This window comes from Pygocentrus nattereri, chromosome 17 (genome assembly GCF_015220715.1).
Source record: "Pygocentrus nattereri isolate fPygNat1 chromosome 17, fPygNat1.pri, whole genome shotgun sequence".
Classification (NCBI taxonomy): Eukaryota; Metazoa; Chordata; class Actinopteri; order Characiformes; family Serrasalmidae; genus Pygocentrus; species Pygocentrus nattereri.
In genome coordinates this window covers 32,409,128-32,426,708 of record NC_051227.1, presented here as the reverse complement: position 1 = coordinate 32,426,708, position 17,581 = coordinate 32,409,128, and the positions used below count along the sequence as shown (strand labels likewise).

The window sequence follows — 17,581 nt, the reverse complement described above, 5'->3', positions numbered from 1 at the left end:
GAAGTAGTGCCAGGGTCTGTCACAGTGTAGTAATGCCCATGGCATTGGTAACTTGCGCATCTGTGAGCACTGGAACATGCATGCATTTTGGAGTAATATGTGCTGCTTTATAGACACTTTTTTTTCTTTTCATGGACGTCAATGCTTATTTCAACATGACAATAATAAGCCACTTCCTGCACATGTGACAACAGCATGACTGTGTAATCAGAGTGTCTGACTGGCCTGCCTGTCTCCTATTGAAAACATCACATATGATTGTGCAGCTGAAGAATGGCAAGAAATTTCACTTTCAAAACCTAATATTTATTAAGTGTTCCAAAAAGATGTAATAAGGAGGTGAACATACTCCTACCCCAGCTTTTTTGAAATGTGTTGTAGGCATCATGTTTGGAATGAACGTGCATAAAAAAAATATCAAATGTTTTTGTACTGTTTTCAATGTAATACAGGTCAATCAGAATTTACCAATCACTTCTTTCTGTTTTTACTGGCATTTCACTTTTTTTGGAATTTTTATCATAGATTTTATTTGTGAAAAGGATTTGGATCTCTGCCAAATTTCAATCTTTTGACCAATGAGTAAGTCAAAATGCACAAAAAACAATACAGTATATGGACATGACTTGTTGTTACATACCCCATTACCAATAAATTGGGAGCTCTGCAAAATGTAAATAAAAACAATGCAGTGAAATGATGTGCAGATCATTTATGCCTTATATTTAACTGGAAATAGTACAAAGACAACATATCAAATGTTAAAACTAAAAAATGTTTAAAATATTGAAAAATATATTTGAATTTGTTACCAGCAGCAAGTTTCAACAAAGTTGGGACAGGAACAGGTTGACCACTGTGTTGTTTCACCTCTTTTAACAGCACACTGCAAACATTTGGCAACTGTGGAGACCAGTTGCTGTAGTTCTGAAAGTTTCAGAATTTCAGTCTCCTTTGTTGTATTTTTTGTTTCATAATGCACCAGATGTTTTAGTGTGTGACAGGTCTGGACTGCAGGTGCACTAGTTTAGCACATTAACTCTTTTACCACAGACCCATGCTCTTGTAATACCTGCAGAATGTGATTTAACATTGGCTTGCTGAAACAATCAAGGCCTTCCCTGAAAGGATGTTGTCTGGATGGCAGCGCATGTCGCTCCAGATCCTGTATGTATTGTTCAGCATTAATGATGCCTTCACAGATGTGCAAGTCACTCACTCCTTGTACGCTAATGCTCTTCCATACATCATGAAGGCTGGCTTTTGAGCTGTGCATTGATAAGCTAGATGGAGGACACGAGTCCATGATTTCCAAAAGGAATTTCAAATTTTGATTGGTGGACCACAGGACAATTTTCCACTTCTCCTCAGTCCATCTTAAATGAGCTCTGGCCCAGAGATGTTGGCAGCGTTTCTGGGTCCTGTTTATACATTGTTTCTTCTTTGCATGGTAGAGTTTTAACTTGCATTTGTGGATGCAGTGATGAACTGTGTTCTCAGTGGTTTTTAGAAGTGTTCCTGAGCTAAAGCAGTGATTTACATCACAGAGTCAGGTCTGTTTTTAATGGAGTGCTGTCTAAGGGGCCCTAAGATCACAGCTAGCCAGTGTTGGTTTTTGGCTTTGTCCCTTGCAGACAGCGAGTTCTCCAGGTTATCTAAATCTTATGTTATTTACTTGTTGAACCCCTCCTCATCTTTACTTCAGAAAGACTCTGTCTTAGCACTGTCTTAGTACGATTTTCAATTAAATATTTAAAATTATTTATACATCATTGCTTTCTGTTATTTTTAAATTTATTTTCTCCAAAAAACGATGCTGCCAGACCGGAGATTGGTTTCTGAATTTGTCGCCATTTTGACTGTTCATGAGTTTCCATATATGCCCTGCCGAAGTAGAATAAATTCCCTTTGATTATGAATGTCTGCAAGATGAACAACCACGCATGAGTTGTGGACCATGCATGTTATCATTTATTCCACACATGCAGAAGTACACAAACCTGTGGAAAAAATATATTCGAAGTGAATCAAGTTACCCAAAAAGCAATTTAAAGAAAATCACAGTTTTACAGACACAAAGCAGCACTTTTGCATCTTATTAATATTGGCACTGTACACTAATGTACAGTGAGTACCTGATGTAACAATCAGAAATATTGAAATGAGATGTAAGGAAGAGAGCTGTGTGTTTCCATTAGTTTTACACATTAGTGTATCTCACATTCATTCACATTCAGACAGACAGGGAGAAGAAGGAAAAACAGGAGTGAAAAAAGGGATTATATGCCTGGGTGTTTTTGCAGGTGCTAACAGTCTCAACCTATGCCAACATGTCACAATGCAAACCAAGGCAATATATATCAAGTACAAACCAGGTTACAAAAAAACAAAGCATTTTGTAAAATTTCATTGGCAGCTGAACAAATTGTGGAGTTGATGCTTCATCTGATATCAACTATCAACTAAGCATAAGAGTTTAATAAAGTGCTGTGAAATCAGTGAATGGGGCAGTAAAATACATTAGAAATATCCAAAGTCACTGGCTAGCTCCACCACTCGGGGAAGAGTTTATAGCTGACCAGGCTAACTAGGAATATTTTAGAGCCAATCTACACCTTTTTGTTTTTAGCGTTGACTCCAACGTTTGGCATTACAGGTGTATTTGTATTTTAGTGCCAGCGATGCAGTAAATACTGTCAAGTGTGCTCAATGCATCGTCATTACTTCTAATGTGGTGGTTTTGAGTGACTATAGAAAACAGGTGTTACTGTCTGCCTACCGCATGCTTAAATAGTTCTGTAAATATACGGATATATAGCATACATATACAATCAGGAGTCCGAAAAAGAACTGATTTGCATTCTGCGCTAGTGGCGATCAGGGGTCAGTGACTAGCTCTGGTTTTAGGTAGTGTACTGATCGGAGGGCCTCAGCACAGAGCATACGATGGTGCTGGCCTCATCATGCCTCTAGACGTATGTCCATGCTTCAGTAGTTAGCACAGTAAGGAGGGGCTAACATGCGTTTTACTACACTCAGGCTGTTCTCAAGGCAAGGAGAACAGTCGACTCATATTCTGGCAGACCCCACCACAAACACACATTCCACTCTAGATACCAATGGCGTCCACTATTCATCTAGAACAAAAATGCTACAGTGGCTATACTGGGAGGTGATGACGTCAGGCTATTCACATGCAGGTGGTCGTTTTTGTAATCAAAAGCTACAAAAAAAATCAACAGCTTCAACAAAATACTCCTCCCATTGCAAATAGATTCCTTTCCCTTTTGACAAAGTCTGTGAGGACAGTCCTCCAGCAAGGTGACTGTCCAGCAACCCATTCACCCAATGTTCATTTCTGTGGCCTTATTTTAGCTCGGTGTACAAATCTTTATATAAAATATACATTGAGTTATATCGCAAATATATCTGTGCATCTGTATACTTTTGGAATGCAAGACCAGGAGTAATATAAGGTTATGATGCAGCTTGTAGTCCACAGTCTACGCATCCTGCTGAAGTTATTCTTGAAGTACAGTTTCATTCCATCCTCTGCATCATCGCCAGTCAGCTCCTCAGAGAAACAACTTTGTGTTTCATGTATACTTCACAAATAGTCACTCTTCATTTTAAACCTAAACTGTTTTTTTTACTTTTTCATCAAGCACGTTTACTTAAGGCATGCATGTCATTTCTCTTTAAATAGGTCATATTTTTTGCTACACTCCTATTGACTCTTTTTTTTGTATTTCATGGTTTTATTTTATAAGGAGGAAGTCATTTTTGTAATTATGCTGGAGGGTTTTTTTTGCTGTAGATGGTTGTTCCTCTTCATCTTGGTGTTTTCCGTTCAATTGCCTGTTACTGTGGAAGAAAGCAGAGAATTTGGTATCAATTAAATTTATCTACTTTCAGAAAAGAGCTAATGTGAAGCGTCTTGCACATAACAAAATCTCTAAAAAAAAAAAAACAAAACAAAAAAAAGAAACAAAAAAAAAACATCTAACAAATATAACAGGAGGTGGCTAATGATGTGTGTGCCCCCCCCAAAGTACTGTTCAATCCCCATTTCATACAGTCTGTATATGGAAAAGTGTTCAACATAAACTTATTGCTTTTGTAATGTCACAAAAAACTTATAACATGTATTTGCCTATAGCAGTTTAGCCCCACCCATTCTTGCCTCCTCAGGGCAGCAAATCAAAACATAGGTCCTTTATATCTGGTCTTTAAGGCACAGTAAGACAAGTACAGAGAAACGCATGACGTGGGACCTTTTAAATAAAACTTTGAAATGTTTGTTTCTAATTCATTTTAAACTTTTTTTTTCAGTGTTTTTAACTTTTTATTCACTAGTCTAATTCAAATAAAAATGGCACCTGGCAAACTACAGTTTGACTATACAATCACTTCCATATTTATTGGCAGCCTTTGGTGAAGATGAGAAAAAAAGATCATGAAAAAATATTTTGTGGTTAATAATCTCACACTGATAATTGATTAATAATCTTTAATTTCAAGGAAATTTAGTCTAACAAAAAAAAATATCTTTTTTTTTTTTAAAGCAAAACTACATGAGACTTAATTATGCTCTATAATTCTTGATGAGTTTGGAGAATACAGAACAAGGAATCTGAGATCCCTCCTCAATACAGAATCTCTCCAAATCCTCCATGGTCCTAAGTACTCTCTTTCAGACTCCCCACTTCTGTCCACCCCAAAGATTTGAGTGTTTTATGTCAGGGGACTGGGATAGCCATATTAAAAGCTTGGTTTTGTAGCCAGTGATCCATTTTTGTGTTAATTTGGACACGTTTGTCCTGCTAAAGCATTCAACTGCAACCCAGTTTCAGATTTGTGACAGAGGCAGCCCAAGTAGGTCTAGAGTTCCAGGTGCTTATATTTAGGGTTAGATGAAGGAAAAAGCTCTCTGTTGGCATGCCTCCCAAATATTTTGTTGGCATAGAGGTAGCATCTACATTTTTTGGAGTCTTACTAAAATTGGAGAATTTTTTGCATTTTTTAACCATCATCTTCACTGTGCAAAGGGGTCAAATTAAATGTCCTCCTCTTTCAGGCAGTTTCACTACAGCTCTGGTTGTTTTAAACTTTATTGTTGCCGTAACAGTGGATATGGGCATTGTCAGACATGTAGTTCTTAAATTGCCTTTGGCTGTTTTGTATCGATATACTTTTGTCTTATTTAATTTTTTCTCTGAAAGTGAAGTGAATTCAACCTCTGTTACTTATATATTTATGCACAAGTGAACCAGGAAATCATGGATGACTGCTTTAGAGATCTTGAACAATCATTGGAATTTCTAGGGATGCCAATAACTATGACAACTGTTTTTTATTAGAAATACATTTACAGGAATCAGTTTTGTTTTAGTTTGTCTTTTTTCATTTTCTTACATTTTCAGTGTGAGATTGAGCTAATAAGCCATTTTGACCCTTTTAATCCATATTTACAAAGGGTGCTGATAAGTATACTGACTGTAACTATATGCTGTATGAGTATTTTGTTATGTATTTCTGCTGGGGTTGTTGTTTTATTAAAATAGCAACACTCGCACAGGACTGATGATAAATGAAACGGATGAAACGTGTGAAAGCATGTTGTACCTGACGCCACTGTGAAGACTATAACCATGAGCACGCCCAGGATGATGGCGACGATGCTAAGGAGACGAGCCAGGCGACCCAGGCGTTTTGCCCCGTCGATATCACCCTGCTGAAAGCTGTTTCTTGACTGAGTAAGAGAGAGAAAGAAAGAGAGTGAGTTGGAAGGAGTCTGTAAAATTCCCACTGAAAAATCTAGATCTCACAAAGTGCTTCTTTTTTCAAATATGTATGAACTGCTATTAGAGCAGCTGCCACACAAAGAACAGCAGATACATATCTGAACACAGAATGCTCAGATAGAGAAAGATAAATGGCTATGTAGAGTGACAATCGTTTTTAGTAGCCCTGCTCCGCAAGTAACTATATAATCTCACTGTCCTCACTGTAGGAGCTTGTTTCAAGCTTAAGTCATTTAATTTATTCTAGTGCATTAAGGACCCACAGAGAAGCTACAATGTAGTACTTACTGTAGTAATATTCCATAGTGAAATTGTAGAAAACAATGAATGTAAGGAACTCGTGACAGAATTGGTCCATGTTCTGCTCACAAATGCATTCAAAAGCACTGTTTAATCTAATGAGTTAACCTGGAGTTACTTTAGTTGAAATATTTATATTAAAAAAACAATATTAGGCTGCCTGAGGGCTCAGAAATACCCCAAAGCTCCATATGCTTTGACTCTGGACACCTAAATCACGCTTGTGTTTTAGTGACACCGCATCAAACAGTGCATAGCTACTACAGGCTTTAAAATATATAAAACAAATAAAAAAACCTCCATTCTACTGCAATCACACTGGTCTCTTTGCATCAGTGTAGTGGAATTGAGCAAATTCTGTCATTGTTGTTTCTTCTCTGCCTACTTTCTATTAGTTACAGCAACACAGTCCAACATTTTTTTAGCTGAAACTCAATGTTATGTAGTGACTCTAAACAAACAGTATAGCAGCCAAATCCAGAAAACATTTATATTTTGAGGAAAAACTGTTATGCAATACAATTCTCATTTAAGGTTAGATGAGATTTTGTAAAGCTAGTCCAACATCACAGCAGCAGCAGCTATGAATGAATATAGTTGTGGACAGAGCATAGATAGATTCATTACAATGAAGGAAGGTTAAACAATAAACCACAAGAGACTGTATGTTACAGTGATTTACCATGTTTAGGTGTTGTTAGGCATGCAAAGCAGAGCAGTTATTACTAATAATGATAGTCCATAGCAGTAAACTGTAGGCTATTGTTCATGACCCGAAGTTATTATGGTGAACTAAAAGTTATTATAGTTAACTTAGCAGTGATGAACAGTTGATGCTGTAATAACAATAAAAATGATTCATTTTCAAAAACATGAAAATGAAATCAAAACTATAATATACACTGCAAAACTGTTCATTTTCCAACTGTCCAAATCCATTTGCAAATCAAATACCTACTACCACTGCATTGTACTACTAACAACTAAACTCAAACTATAAAAAAAACACAACTAAAACTAACTTAAACTGCAATCCCAAACCAAAATGAAAAACTAAATGGAAAAAAAACTAGTGAGAATTTCAGAACTATATTAACCCTGTCCCAAACAATGCTATAGTCAAATATTATTTAATGAGTGTCACAGCTGTTTTTTTTTTTTTCAACCTGTATGTAGTATTGAGCATTTTGCACCATCTTCTAATGTGGCCTAGCCAAGCAAATATTAGAACCATAACTATTGGTTTTAAAACAGGACTCGTTCATAGGTGGCTGTGAGGTTTGCTTTAGTGATGTGGAGACATGCTGGGCTTCTTGATGACAATGTATTCTCATTAACAGGGGCCCTATGCCACCGCTTCCCATTAGCCCTTCACTGCACCCTCGGGAAAAAAGCCCTTCACTAGACTGCATTAAAGCAATCGATACTGAGGAACAGATCCTAAAGAAAAAAGCCTCTGACACAGGCAGTAGCCAATCTCACCCTATAGTGCTAGTGCTGTTGCCATACGCATCAAGCCACCCCTGCACTGGACATGCTCAGCGGCATGGGATGACATCAGAAAAATCTTCCAGGAGGTGCTGAAATGTCATGAGTCATGAGCATTAACACAGGACCTTGTGCTAGCCGTTACAATGGTGCTGTCCAGGGTGCTGAATAGACTTTGGCAAAGTGTAGTGAAATAGAAGTGCTTTATTGCAGTGAGTCCCTGTATTCAGCAAAAAAAGGTCCAAGTCCTCTGAGTAAGCCTACAGATTTGTTTTCACTGCTTATGCTAACTTTAGCATTTAATTTAAACTTTAAATTAATGTGCAATACCTTTTACAATAGGTAGAAAAAAATATTTAACCATTTCAATGTAATGAAAATCCTTGTATTTATTTTGGCTATTTATGTAACATTTTGGGATCCTTAGGAGATGTGGACACACAGACCTCTGAAATGTGTCATTCTGTAGTCACCATCTTACACTTATTAGGAATTCCAGGTCTCAGTAGATTTTCTTTGTGAGCATGAATGCTGTTTTTGAAAATCATCTCATTTGCACTTTGTGGTGAACAAAAACATTCTAAGCACAAAACACTTTGTCCTATGCATGTTTTCCTCCAGAAGGTCACTGAATCCAATGGAATGTTTGATGTTTAGTAGTCAAAATTTTAATATTGCTGCATACAGTGTCACCAGAAGCACTGAGGTCATGCCCCGCCACTTTTTGATTGAGCTCATATTACTTAAAAAAAAGCTCCATTTCCCCTAAACTGTACAAACAGACTGAGAGTCAAACTCAAAGCCAGTCAAAAATCTTCATTTCAGGTAGTGGGTGGGACGTTTCCCAAACAGTAAGCTCTGTGATTTCATGTTTAGTGAGAGCCACTGCAGCCCACTAATATGGTAAAAATATGTTTTACTGAGATACACAAATGAATGCACTTGGTCACATTTTACGTTTAACAGCATGTGAAATTTTTTCTTTCACTTTTTTCTTACTGCTGTCTAAACTAAACTAAAATTTGATGTTCTTCAGTGTTATGCTATGTCACAGAATACAAAAAACAAAAAACGCTGACACTGTTAATGAGTAAGTCTATATGTTAATTTGGATGTTATTAGCATAACATTTCACTGCTGATGGAATAAAACTTTAAAATAAAACAACTTTAATAACTTTACAGCTAAAGTATAAAAAAAGTACTTTTGTATGGCAATGTAATCACACTCAAACTGAAAAACACAAATAGATACAAGATTTTGATCTGACAACAGTGATATGCTATGTGTAGTGCTGCAAGGAGGTTTTAGTTAGACAGCGTTGTATTTGTCTTTTCCCAGTCAGTTACTAAGTTGCACTCAGCCACAGTTCCATGTTCTGCTGTTTTGTTTTAGCTTTTTGAATTGTTTTGTTCCACCACTTTTGGAGCTTTGGCACCACCCAAATTTGTGCTACCAGCAGGCTAACAAGTCTGCCATCTGAAATTACGTTGCATGAAAGTCTAGTATTTAACTTAAACACTATTATATACCAACACTACCTACTCAAACTATAATATAGTGCTGTCCAAGCAACTGAACTACCACATACATCTATGATCGGTAGTATTGGTTTGCATATAGCAGTATGCATGTAGTTGTATTTTGGCCTCTTAATGACCTTATAATTCAGAGGATCCAGTGACGTTCAGAGGCAAAATGTTCGTACAGCAATATATACCAGCATTGGAACATTTTTGTTCACCACAGGGTGCAACAGCAGTGATTTTTGAAAATGCCACCCATTGGTCTCACGGAGAAAACCTCCTTAGACCAAGAGTACCTAATATGGGCATGATGCTGATTTCGGAATCATAAGACAGCCTCAGAGGTCTGGGGCAGCCTTTAGATTTAACAGACAGTAATGTCATTACCATCTGAACTTTAAAAGCTTTATTTATTGTGAAGCATATAAACCTCCACCAATGAGTGTAGACCATTTATTGTTGTATATCTCAACATTGCAGCTGTATTTGCTTAGGGCAGGGGACACCACAATAGAGGATAGAGTTACTATACTATCAGACTGCTCTTTAGAAGGATGAAGAGCATCCCTGGCCACAGTCACACCCTCCTCCACTGTCCCAGAGGGAGGCTCTTTCTCCACACTGCTTCTGAGAGGAAGTTTAGTAGACAGGCTGCAGCAGTAGAGCAGTGCACTGAGCCCAGAACCCCCCTTCTGGATCATCCCCATCCCACCTTTGGTCGAATATATGATGTGTATGTGTGCTGTTTGAGGAACGTGCCCCCCTTCCTGCCATCTCCTTCATCGTGTTCAGTTTCAAATACTGCAGACTAGCTCTGACATCGTAGTAGAGGTATAATGTGTGGCTTTAGCAGCAGAGCTTTATTGATCCTCTGGTCCAATCACGGCAAAAAGCCACCTCAGCGATTTGAATCAATGGGGCTCCTTGAAGAACAGCACATAGTAAAATGCCATCTGGCTTACAGGGTCTTCATTCTCCTGTCCAGGATTCACTCACTTGGTTTAGTATAACACAAAGACAGGATACCAGAACTGCTTTGTTAGCAAGCTGAGAGCTACAGTTTTAAAATCTGATTGGTTGAGCCATGCTGGGCTGCTGAACTGAGCAGTCCTACACTAGCATTCAAATGTTTGGAATCACTTTACATATTAATATTGTTTTATTACTTTATCTACGAGAACAACTTAGTATGCAAAATATTACATTTCATTGATTTTTCTTAGTGAAAATAAGTTAAAACATCCTCTTCAAAGAACTGCACATTTTAATGCCCAATTACAGTGTATATTTAGAATTGAACGTATAGGGGAAAAACATAATTCAACTTGAGTTTAACCAATTTGTTAAATTCAATATGTTGACTTATTTATACTTAGAAAATGAACAAAACAGGATTTGTTCCAACTTTTCCATACATCTGTATGTGACACAGATTTCATTAGTGAACAACAAATGATACATTAGATATTTTAGTCAATATTTGTGATTATCTACTTATCAAGTTATTAAACACTTGTGCTGTTCAGGGGATTCTTTGCTGCTTGGAAACAATAACCTACTGTCAACAAGTGACATTGCTTAACAAAATAATTGTTTATTGATATTATTGTTAATTAAAGCAATAAGCCATGAGAGACTTTGAGTAAGATTGATTTTTACCACAGTTAAAGGCTGCTGTAAAGCTCAAAGGTGATGAAGTCTTTAATGAATGATTAATTAATATTAATAATTACAAAAAAACATTTTTAGGCCATATTCACCAAGCCATATACTTCATTGAGTCAGTAGGCTATGGTTGTCAAGCAACACGAGCAATGACTAATACAGAATTCAGTTAATGTGTGTGGTCATACGTGTGTATATTGAGCATTTTGCAACAGCTTCAGGACTCAGCCAAAAAGATTTTAGAACTGATTTGAATGTTTAGCTGTTTTATCCGATACAATTGTGTATGTTATCATATTCTATTTCCTTGCTATTCATCAAAGTACATCATGTCTATTAGAGAACCTTAACCGTGGTAACATCACTGTATTGGTATCTCATGGCTTATTGCTATGAGAGAGAACTTGAAGCCTCCTTGAGGCTTTGTGTGTTGCATTACTGCTGCTGTAAAGGCAATGAGGAGCTGTGCAGGAATTTAATGATCTGTGTGGCCAGAGGGGAAAGGAGGGCAGGGGCTGTGTCCACGGCATGATGAATGGGCATATTGATCTGCTGCTAGATAAGCCAGCAATATTTTTCTTGTGGATTTGAAATTCTATGGTGCTTCCCTGGTGCCTCTGTCAAATAACACACAAGCGTTTATGTTATGTTATTTTATAGACGAGATGAGACCTCCCACATGCTCCACCCCCTGTGCCCCCTCAACTGCACACAAACATACAAAGGCTTTGCATGCATCCCCCCTCCTCAGAATTACCCAGCACACAGGGTGTAGAAGCTTTGAGTGCTTTCTCACATGCCTGATCCATTAATAATAGAGGGAACAGCCCCGCCAGAGACCGGGGAAAGCTGTGAAGGAAGAGTGACTGCAAGGGTGACAGTAAAAAGAAAAAGCACTGGAACTAACATATGCACAAACACCCCAGTCTCCTTGGTGAGCCATGACCAGCTCAGCTCCCCTACTGTACGCTGAAGGCTGTGTTTGTCAGTGGGTGAGCAGGTGCACTGGTAACATGACCTCACTGACAGTAAGCATCTATAAAGTGATGTTTCACATAGCAGTGTAAGAACACAGTAGCTACTCTTTCAAAATTTGCACCTTACTTGCTGGCTCTGCGTTTTCCAGCACTTTTTCCTTATATATAGCTGCTGAGCTTTTACATAGAGAGGTGTTCAGGTTGGCAAGGCTCCAAACGTAGTGCTCTACCAAGAGCATGAATAAACAGAAAGGAAACGTAAACACAAAGCCGTGAGCTATGCTGCAGCTCTGACGCCCATATTTCACCCACAGATCTGCCGAGCATGCAGTAACAGCCTCGCGGTTCTGGCCCTTCCCATTACGCCGAAAGCCTGCTCAGTCCAATAAAAGCCTATTACTTCACATCCTCACTCTCAGTAATGGACTCCATTCTGCATCCACAAGCTACTGCTGTATTACCCACCCACTGTTACCTACTGTATTCTCTCTCTTCCCATTGATCTCACAAGTCTCTGACAATGTAACACCTGGGTAACGTGCTTCCTGATGAATTTCCCTCTTTATGAGATCCATGAATTTAAATTCTGTATAAGTCTGTAGTGTCTGAAGTCTGACATTAATACTTATTGTGGACTGAATTAACTTCTGTAATCCAGCATGTTTTTTTTTGGTAATATTAGTCCTGCTCAAATTGACCACAATTTTGGAATAACAGAACCTGGAAATCGACGTGGCTGTGCACTGTTTTATTGATTCTCCAATTCAGTACAATTTTTAACATTCCCTCACTGACTTGACCTTGCTATTTCCTCTCATGGGAATCCCCCATAGCATCTTATCATCTGTTCCATTACTATATTAGCTCAAGGGAAATTTGTAATTTGACCCCCTTGGAGGTGTAAGGGACTTTAGCCAGATTCAGAGAGGATTCCTTTTGCATGTGATGCTAGGGCAGTTTCCTCTAATTTCCAACTGGATTGGTCATGTCTTTGTGTTTTTCCCCATCTCCCATAAGAAAATTACAGTCCAAATTACTGTTTTTAACCAAACTGATATATATAGTCCCATCCGGATACATATTCATATGCTTTCCCCAGCAGATGCATTGAAACAAAGGTTTTTAACTGCTGTTATTTCCCATCCTCTAGTCTGCATATCTATATCAAGTACTTTTCTAATGAATCATTAGATTCCAGTGAAATGATGCAATGCTTTATTGGGAAGGAATGTTGAGACGGTGATATGAATATCCAGGTTCATAGAAAAATATGTTTTTTTAATGGCCAATGGTCCATAGCTGAGTTTTATCTATCTATCTATCTATCTATCTATCTATCTATCTATCTATCTATCTATCTATCTATCTATCTATCTATCTATCCATCCATCCATCCATCCATCCATCCATCCATCCATCCATCCATCCATCCATCCATCCATTCCTGACAAGGAATCATTGGATTGTAATGCACATTCCCTTTTTAATGCCCCTAAAATTGTTTAAATTTTTTTTTTTACTACGTTCTCTGTTATACATGAAGCTGATGTAACTGTGTTACAGTATTTTGCTAGCTTGACAATTAGCAAGCTACATAAACTAGACAACTAGAAACTACATAAAACACAAAGAACAGTGTGCCACAGTTTTCATTCTATGCCTAAAGCAAAGTCAGACAAAGAAATTGTTGTGTGTCATAATCGGCCTTTGCTTACCTGGCTAATTAGCTCACTGAGATTAGCCTAGTTGAATGCGAACGTGTTGAAAAATCTTGTTATCTCTTCCTCCACTTGTGCTGTGACTGGTCACTTCTGTAAGGTGCTATGCACTTTCGAGTGGTGAAGTAAAGTTGGCACATTAAAAATGACATTGGATGGTGAGTGTAGCTCCAGTCATGCGCTGTTGTTGTGCAAACTTAGATTTTAAGAACTGGCCAACTCTAAGCCATCTCCAAAAAGACAACCCCTCCCTCTCTCTGCTGTAGCTGAGGAGAACTGGAAGGGTATCAATTGTGCTGACCTACCTCCAGAATTTCCTAAGGTAAAGCTGTTGTTTATCAGCATGATGCCAGGCTAACAGGTGCAATTTGCCCTCTGCAGGGAAGCTAAACTGACTTCTCTCTCTTGCCTTCCATTGAGTTAGTGAGCGGCACTGGTTTCTGCTGGCACTCAGGAGGGAGGGGAGGAGAAAGTGGGGCACGTTTCAGTTCAGTGATTTGGTGAGGCGCAGGCTGTTTGGATAACTGTGGTTGGTGGCCAAGGCAATTTGTGCAACTCGATCATAGCCATTACTACAACTCAATCATTTCTTTCTAGTGGATGCTGGATCTGTTTGAGTGTAGACAACTGCACCAGGCTGAAAAGCACACCAGATTAAACAAGCGGCCTTCTCATAGTCAGTCTTCCTCAGGTCTACAGTTCTCACCCTTTGTTACTGTGTCATCAAAAATAGCAGTTGCAGTACGCACTTGACACCATTGAAAACGTAGCCCAAAATAAGCAATCTACACATTTCTCTGGGGAGATGACGCCCCCTTCTCCCTTTTGAAATGGGATAACAGGACAAGGACTGCATAGTCACAGTGGAGGGACATCGCACTTTGCTGTAGTAAAGTGCAGCAGTTTTCTGTTCCACTGCACTCTTCTGATTCTGTGTGGGTCAGGGATTGTGATGCGGGCTTTTTAGCTGTAACCAATACATAAATGGATCCTGATTCGGATGCTGAGATTCAATGAATTACAATGTACCATTGCCATCTTTGGATGGTTGGCCCTCAGAAATGCAGCTTCATGTATGCCAGAGATGGCATGATACCACTTTTCCTTTTCCAATACCAGTATTGAAACTTAGAATATCAGTTGATACAAAATCTGATTTTTTTTCTTTAAAAATTTCTAAGGTTTAAAATGAGCTGTTTTTAACTGGAACACTTCATTTAAAGGAGCCTCTAAAAGTAGGCTATCATATATAAACGACTCAAATTCACTACCAGCCCACAGAAAGAACTGCAGCACTGACACAGTGTGAGTTTGGAGTTTGTTACAGAACTGGATCTGATTCATTGCCTTTTTATATATAATATCTGACCCAGACTTTCCACTGATGTCAGCCCAATACTGATACCTATCAATACCAATATGCCTCTTATTTATGCTTGTTTTTTTAAACTACTTCGAGATGGAGGAAGGAGCATGAGAAGTACATCAGAACGATTTTTTTTTTCACTTATAGAACACAGCATATATTCATATCCATATATCCCCCATCCAGTGCATTTCTTTTAGCATAGCAAGAAACAAATAGCCACATCTGGAAATAACTACTTCAGATAGGTATCATACTAACGCTGAGGGAGCAGCCTCTGCTCCATCACCTCATGTGGGACAGTGGAGTTTCCTCAACTGCTGCACACAAACCAATCAAGTCTTCCATGTAGCCACACCCAGTATGCACCCCAGCCTCTTCCACTGAATGATTTCCAATGGAGGAGGGGGGATTTTGAGTTATGAGCTCCTGTTAGAATAAAGTATTATGGAGATTTGAATGAATCGGTTTGTTGGCAAGTGCTTGCAGCTGGTCAGCACTGCCTTTTAATCATACAAGTGGTTTATGTTACTAAATTTCTTTGCTTAAAAATTGACTCATTGAAAATCTCAGTGCAATTCAGGATAAAACACTACTGAGATATCTGAAAACTCTCAAATACAGTATCCTGATACTGCACTCTTAGCTCCATATAGTACCAAGAAGCTTTTTTTTATTGTTAACAATAGTGGAACAGTTGTTGGTGCCATTTAAACCACTTTGAAAAGGTATCTCCTGCATTATTTGAGCACAACAGCTCATCACGTTAACTTACATTTAAACTAACAAGCATTCTTTCTTTCTCCTTTAAAGTTGGCATTTAGAAGAAACTTTTTTTTTTTTGACAGCAACAATATATGACAGCTTAACGAAGATAGCAAAGAGAAGAAACATATGACCATGCAAAGAATTACATAAAAGTCCTTTAAGTTGTCATGATTCTATATTCAATGAAGCAAACTGGTCTCAGGAACTTGCAAATGATACATAGTTTGCTCTGCCCCTGTATTGTGGGTTGGGTTGAGAACAATCTAGTGGTCCCTGGAGATCAGTCTGAGAACCACGGTGCTGAAGAATCTCTTTTATATTGACTAAAACTAATACTCTCCACCTCTTCAGACTGATGTACAAAACCTGGCACCTAAACATCAGAGACATTTGTACAGTGTTGATTGAGGTCTGTACCATAAATTTTGAGCGCAGTGTCTACAGCGCGTTTCTCTCAGCAGATCGTAAATCTCTGAGCTATAAACCCCTGCTAGATCTTTGCACTCTGAGCGAGCGCACCCATATGCTCCCAAGCTGTGTTCTTCACAGCGGCAAGCAAGCACCATCCCCTCTTTCAGAAGCACATGCTCATTCATTCATCACAATCACATGTACAGTAGCAGAATACTCTGACCACTCTTACTGGACACCAGAGCAAGTAGACGGTGTGAGTGTGTGCTACCTGTAACATTCTTATCCCAGCTCCACTCACCATGATTGAGTACACCAGCGCTACGATGCTGACCGGCCACACAGGGCAGAAGCAGGAGAAGATGACCAGCAGGAGGTAGTCCTGGGGCTTGGGCTGCTCTTGGACGGCGTTGCCCGTGGATGAGGCGCGGCTCAGGCTGGTCCGGGACGGCGAGCAGGGGGCTGAGCCGAGCTGCCCCACAGAGCTGGACCTCAGCGGGAGCCCGTGGCCATTCTGGTCTCCGTCCTGTACCTTTTCAGCCCTGACACTCACGGTAACCCCATCTCCAGCCGGGGATTCCGTGACCACAGCACTCAGGAGTTTCTCAGTCTCATGAGCCTCGGCAGGACGGGCGCTGCCGTTTCCCCCCAGCTGTGACTTCTCAAACCCGCTATCTGTGTTAATAGCCATTGTTCAGGTCCAGAGCCCACCAGAGAAACCCCCCCACTTTCTGCAGGAAAAGAAGCTAGCGCGAAGTCACGTGACGGTGCTAAACTCCCATTATAGTCCCGCAAACATCGTATATCTGTCTATTATCTTTCCAGCAAAGCCCCTCGGATCAGACCTTGACTGTTGATCCTGATGATGAATGGCTTCCAGCGGCGACCTGAATGAAGCTCGAAAAGGGGCTCCAATCAGGGAGCATCAATCACGGCCGTGGGACAGTAGCGCGAGCTCGGTCTGCCCTCCTGTTCGAGCGCGCGCTCGCTCCTCCTCCTCCTCCTCTTCCTCACGGACCTGCAGGAGCGCCGCAGCTCCGCGCCGACGTGCACCCGCAGGACAAGAGCATCGCCCACCGTCGATTCACTTCAAATCCGTTTCGGGTAACAGAAATCCTCTAAAAACTGAGTTTGGGGCGCGAGAGCGCAGAGCCGAGGCGCAGGGGAGGATGCTGGGGGAGTTTTCAGCTGCTGCCCCGTTCACTCTGCCTTCTGTTTTAGCGTGTTCGCGCGCGGGAGGGGTGAGCACGAGCACCAGTGGGCTCCCCCCACCTCCTCCTCCTCCTCCTCCCACCTCGTCCAGTTCCCGCGCTGCTAACGCGCTGCAAGGATCCTGAGCTGCGGCGCGCGCCTTTGGCACGATGAACAGCGTTAGTTCAAATGGTTTTGCTTGTAGTTTCAGGAGTAAACGACTTCATCGCGAGTCACCCATCCTTAGAAGAATCATAGAAACCATTAGAAGTTTCTGTTGCTTCCTGCTGGTGTCCAGTAGTCACTAATGGATGTGATATGTTTTGTGTTTTCCTGATGGGTTGATATCACAGTGTAAAGACGTCGA

At 39.8% G+C, this 17,581-nt stretch overlaps 1 protein-coding gene across 1 annotated transcript; it reads right to left on the bottom strand.

The window, feature by feature from the left end:
• Positions 1-1,948: 1,948 nt before the first annotated feature.
• Positions 1,949-17,245, bottom strand: trarg1a (trafficking regulator of GLUT4 (SLC2A4) 1a). The gene is made up of 3 exons (XM_017694753.2): positions 16,325-17,245; positions 5,626-5,752; positions 1,949-3,864 (listed from the first exon to the last, which is right to left on the bottom strand). Exons 1-3 carry the CDS (start codon positions 16,712-16,714, stop codon positions 3,851-3,853), a joined length of 531 nt encoding a protein of 176 aa, XP_017550242.1. The 5' UTR covers positions 16,715-17,245; the 3' UTR covers positions 1,949-3,850.
• Between the last annotated feature and the right edge of the window lie 336 nt (positions 17,246-17,581).

Excerpts from the sequence above, each read along its gene's own strand:
- trarg1a (XM_017694753.2), bottom strand. The coding sequence starts at position 16,714 with ATGGCTATTAACACAGATAGCGGGTTTGAGAAGTCACAGCTGGGGGGA. Across the intron at positions 5,753-16,324 it reads CGCTGGTGTACTCAATCATG|TCAAGAAACAGCTTTCAGCA; the intron begins GTGAGTGGAGCT and ends TCTCTTACTCAG.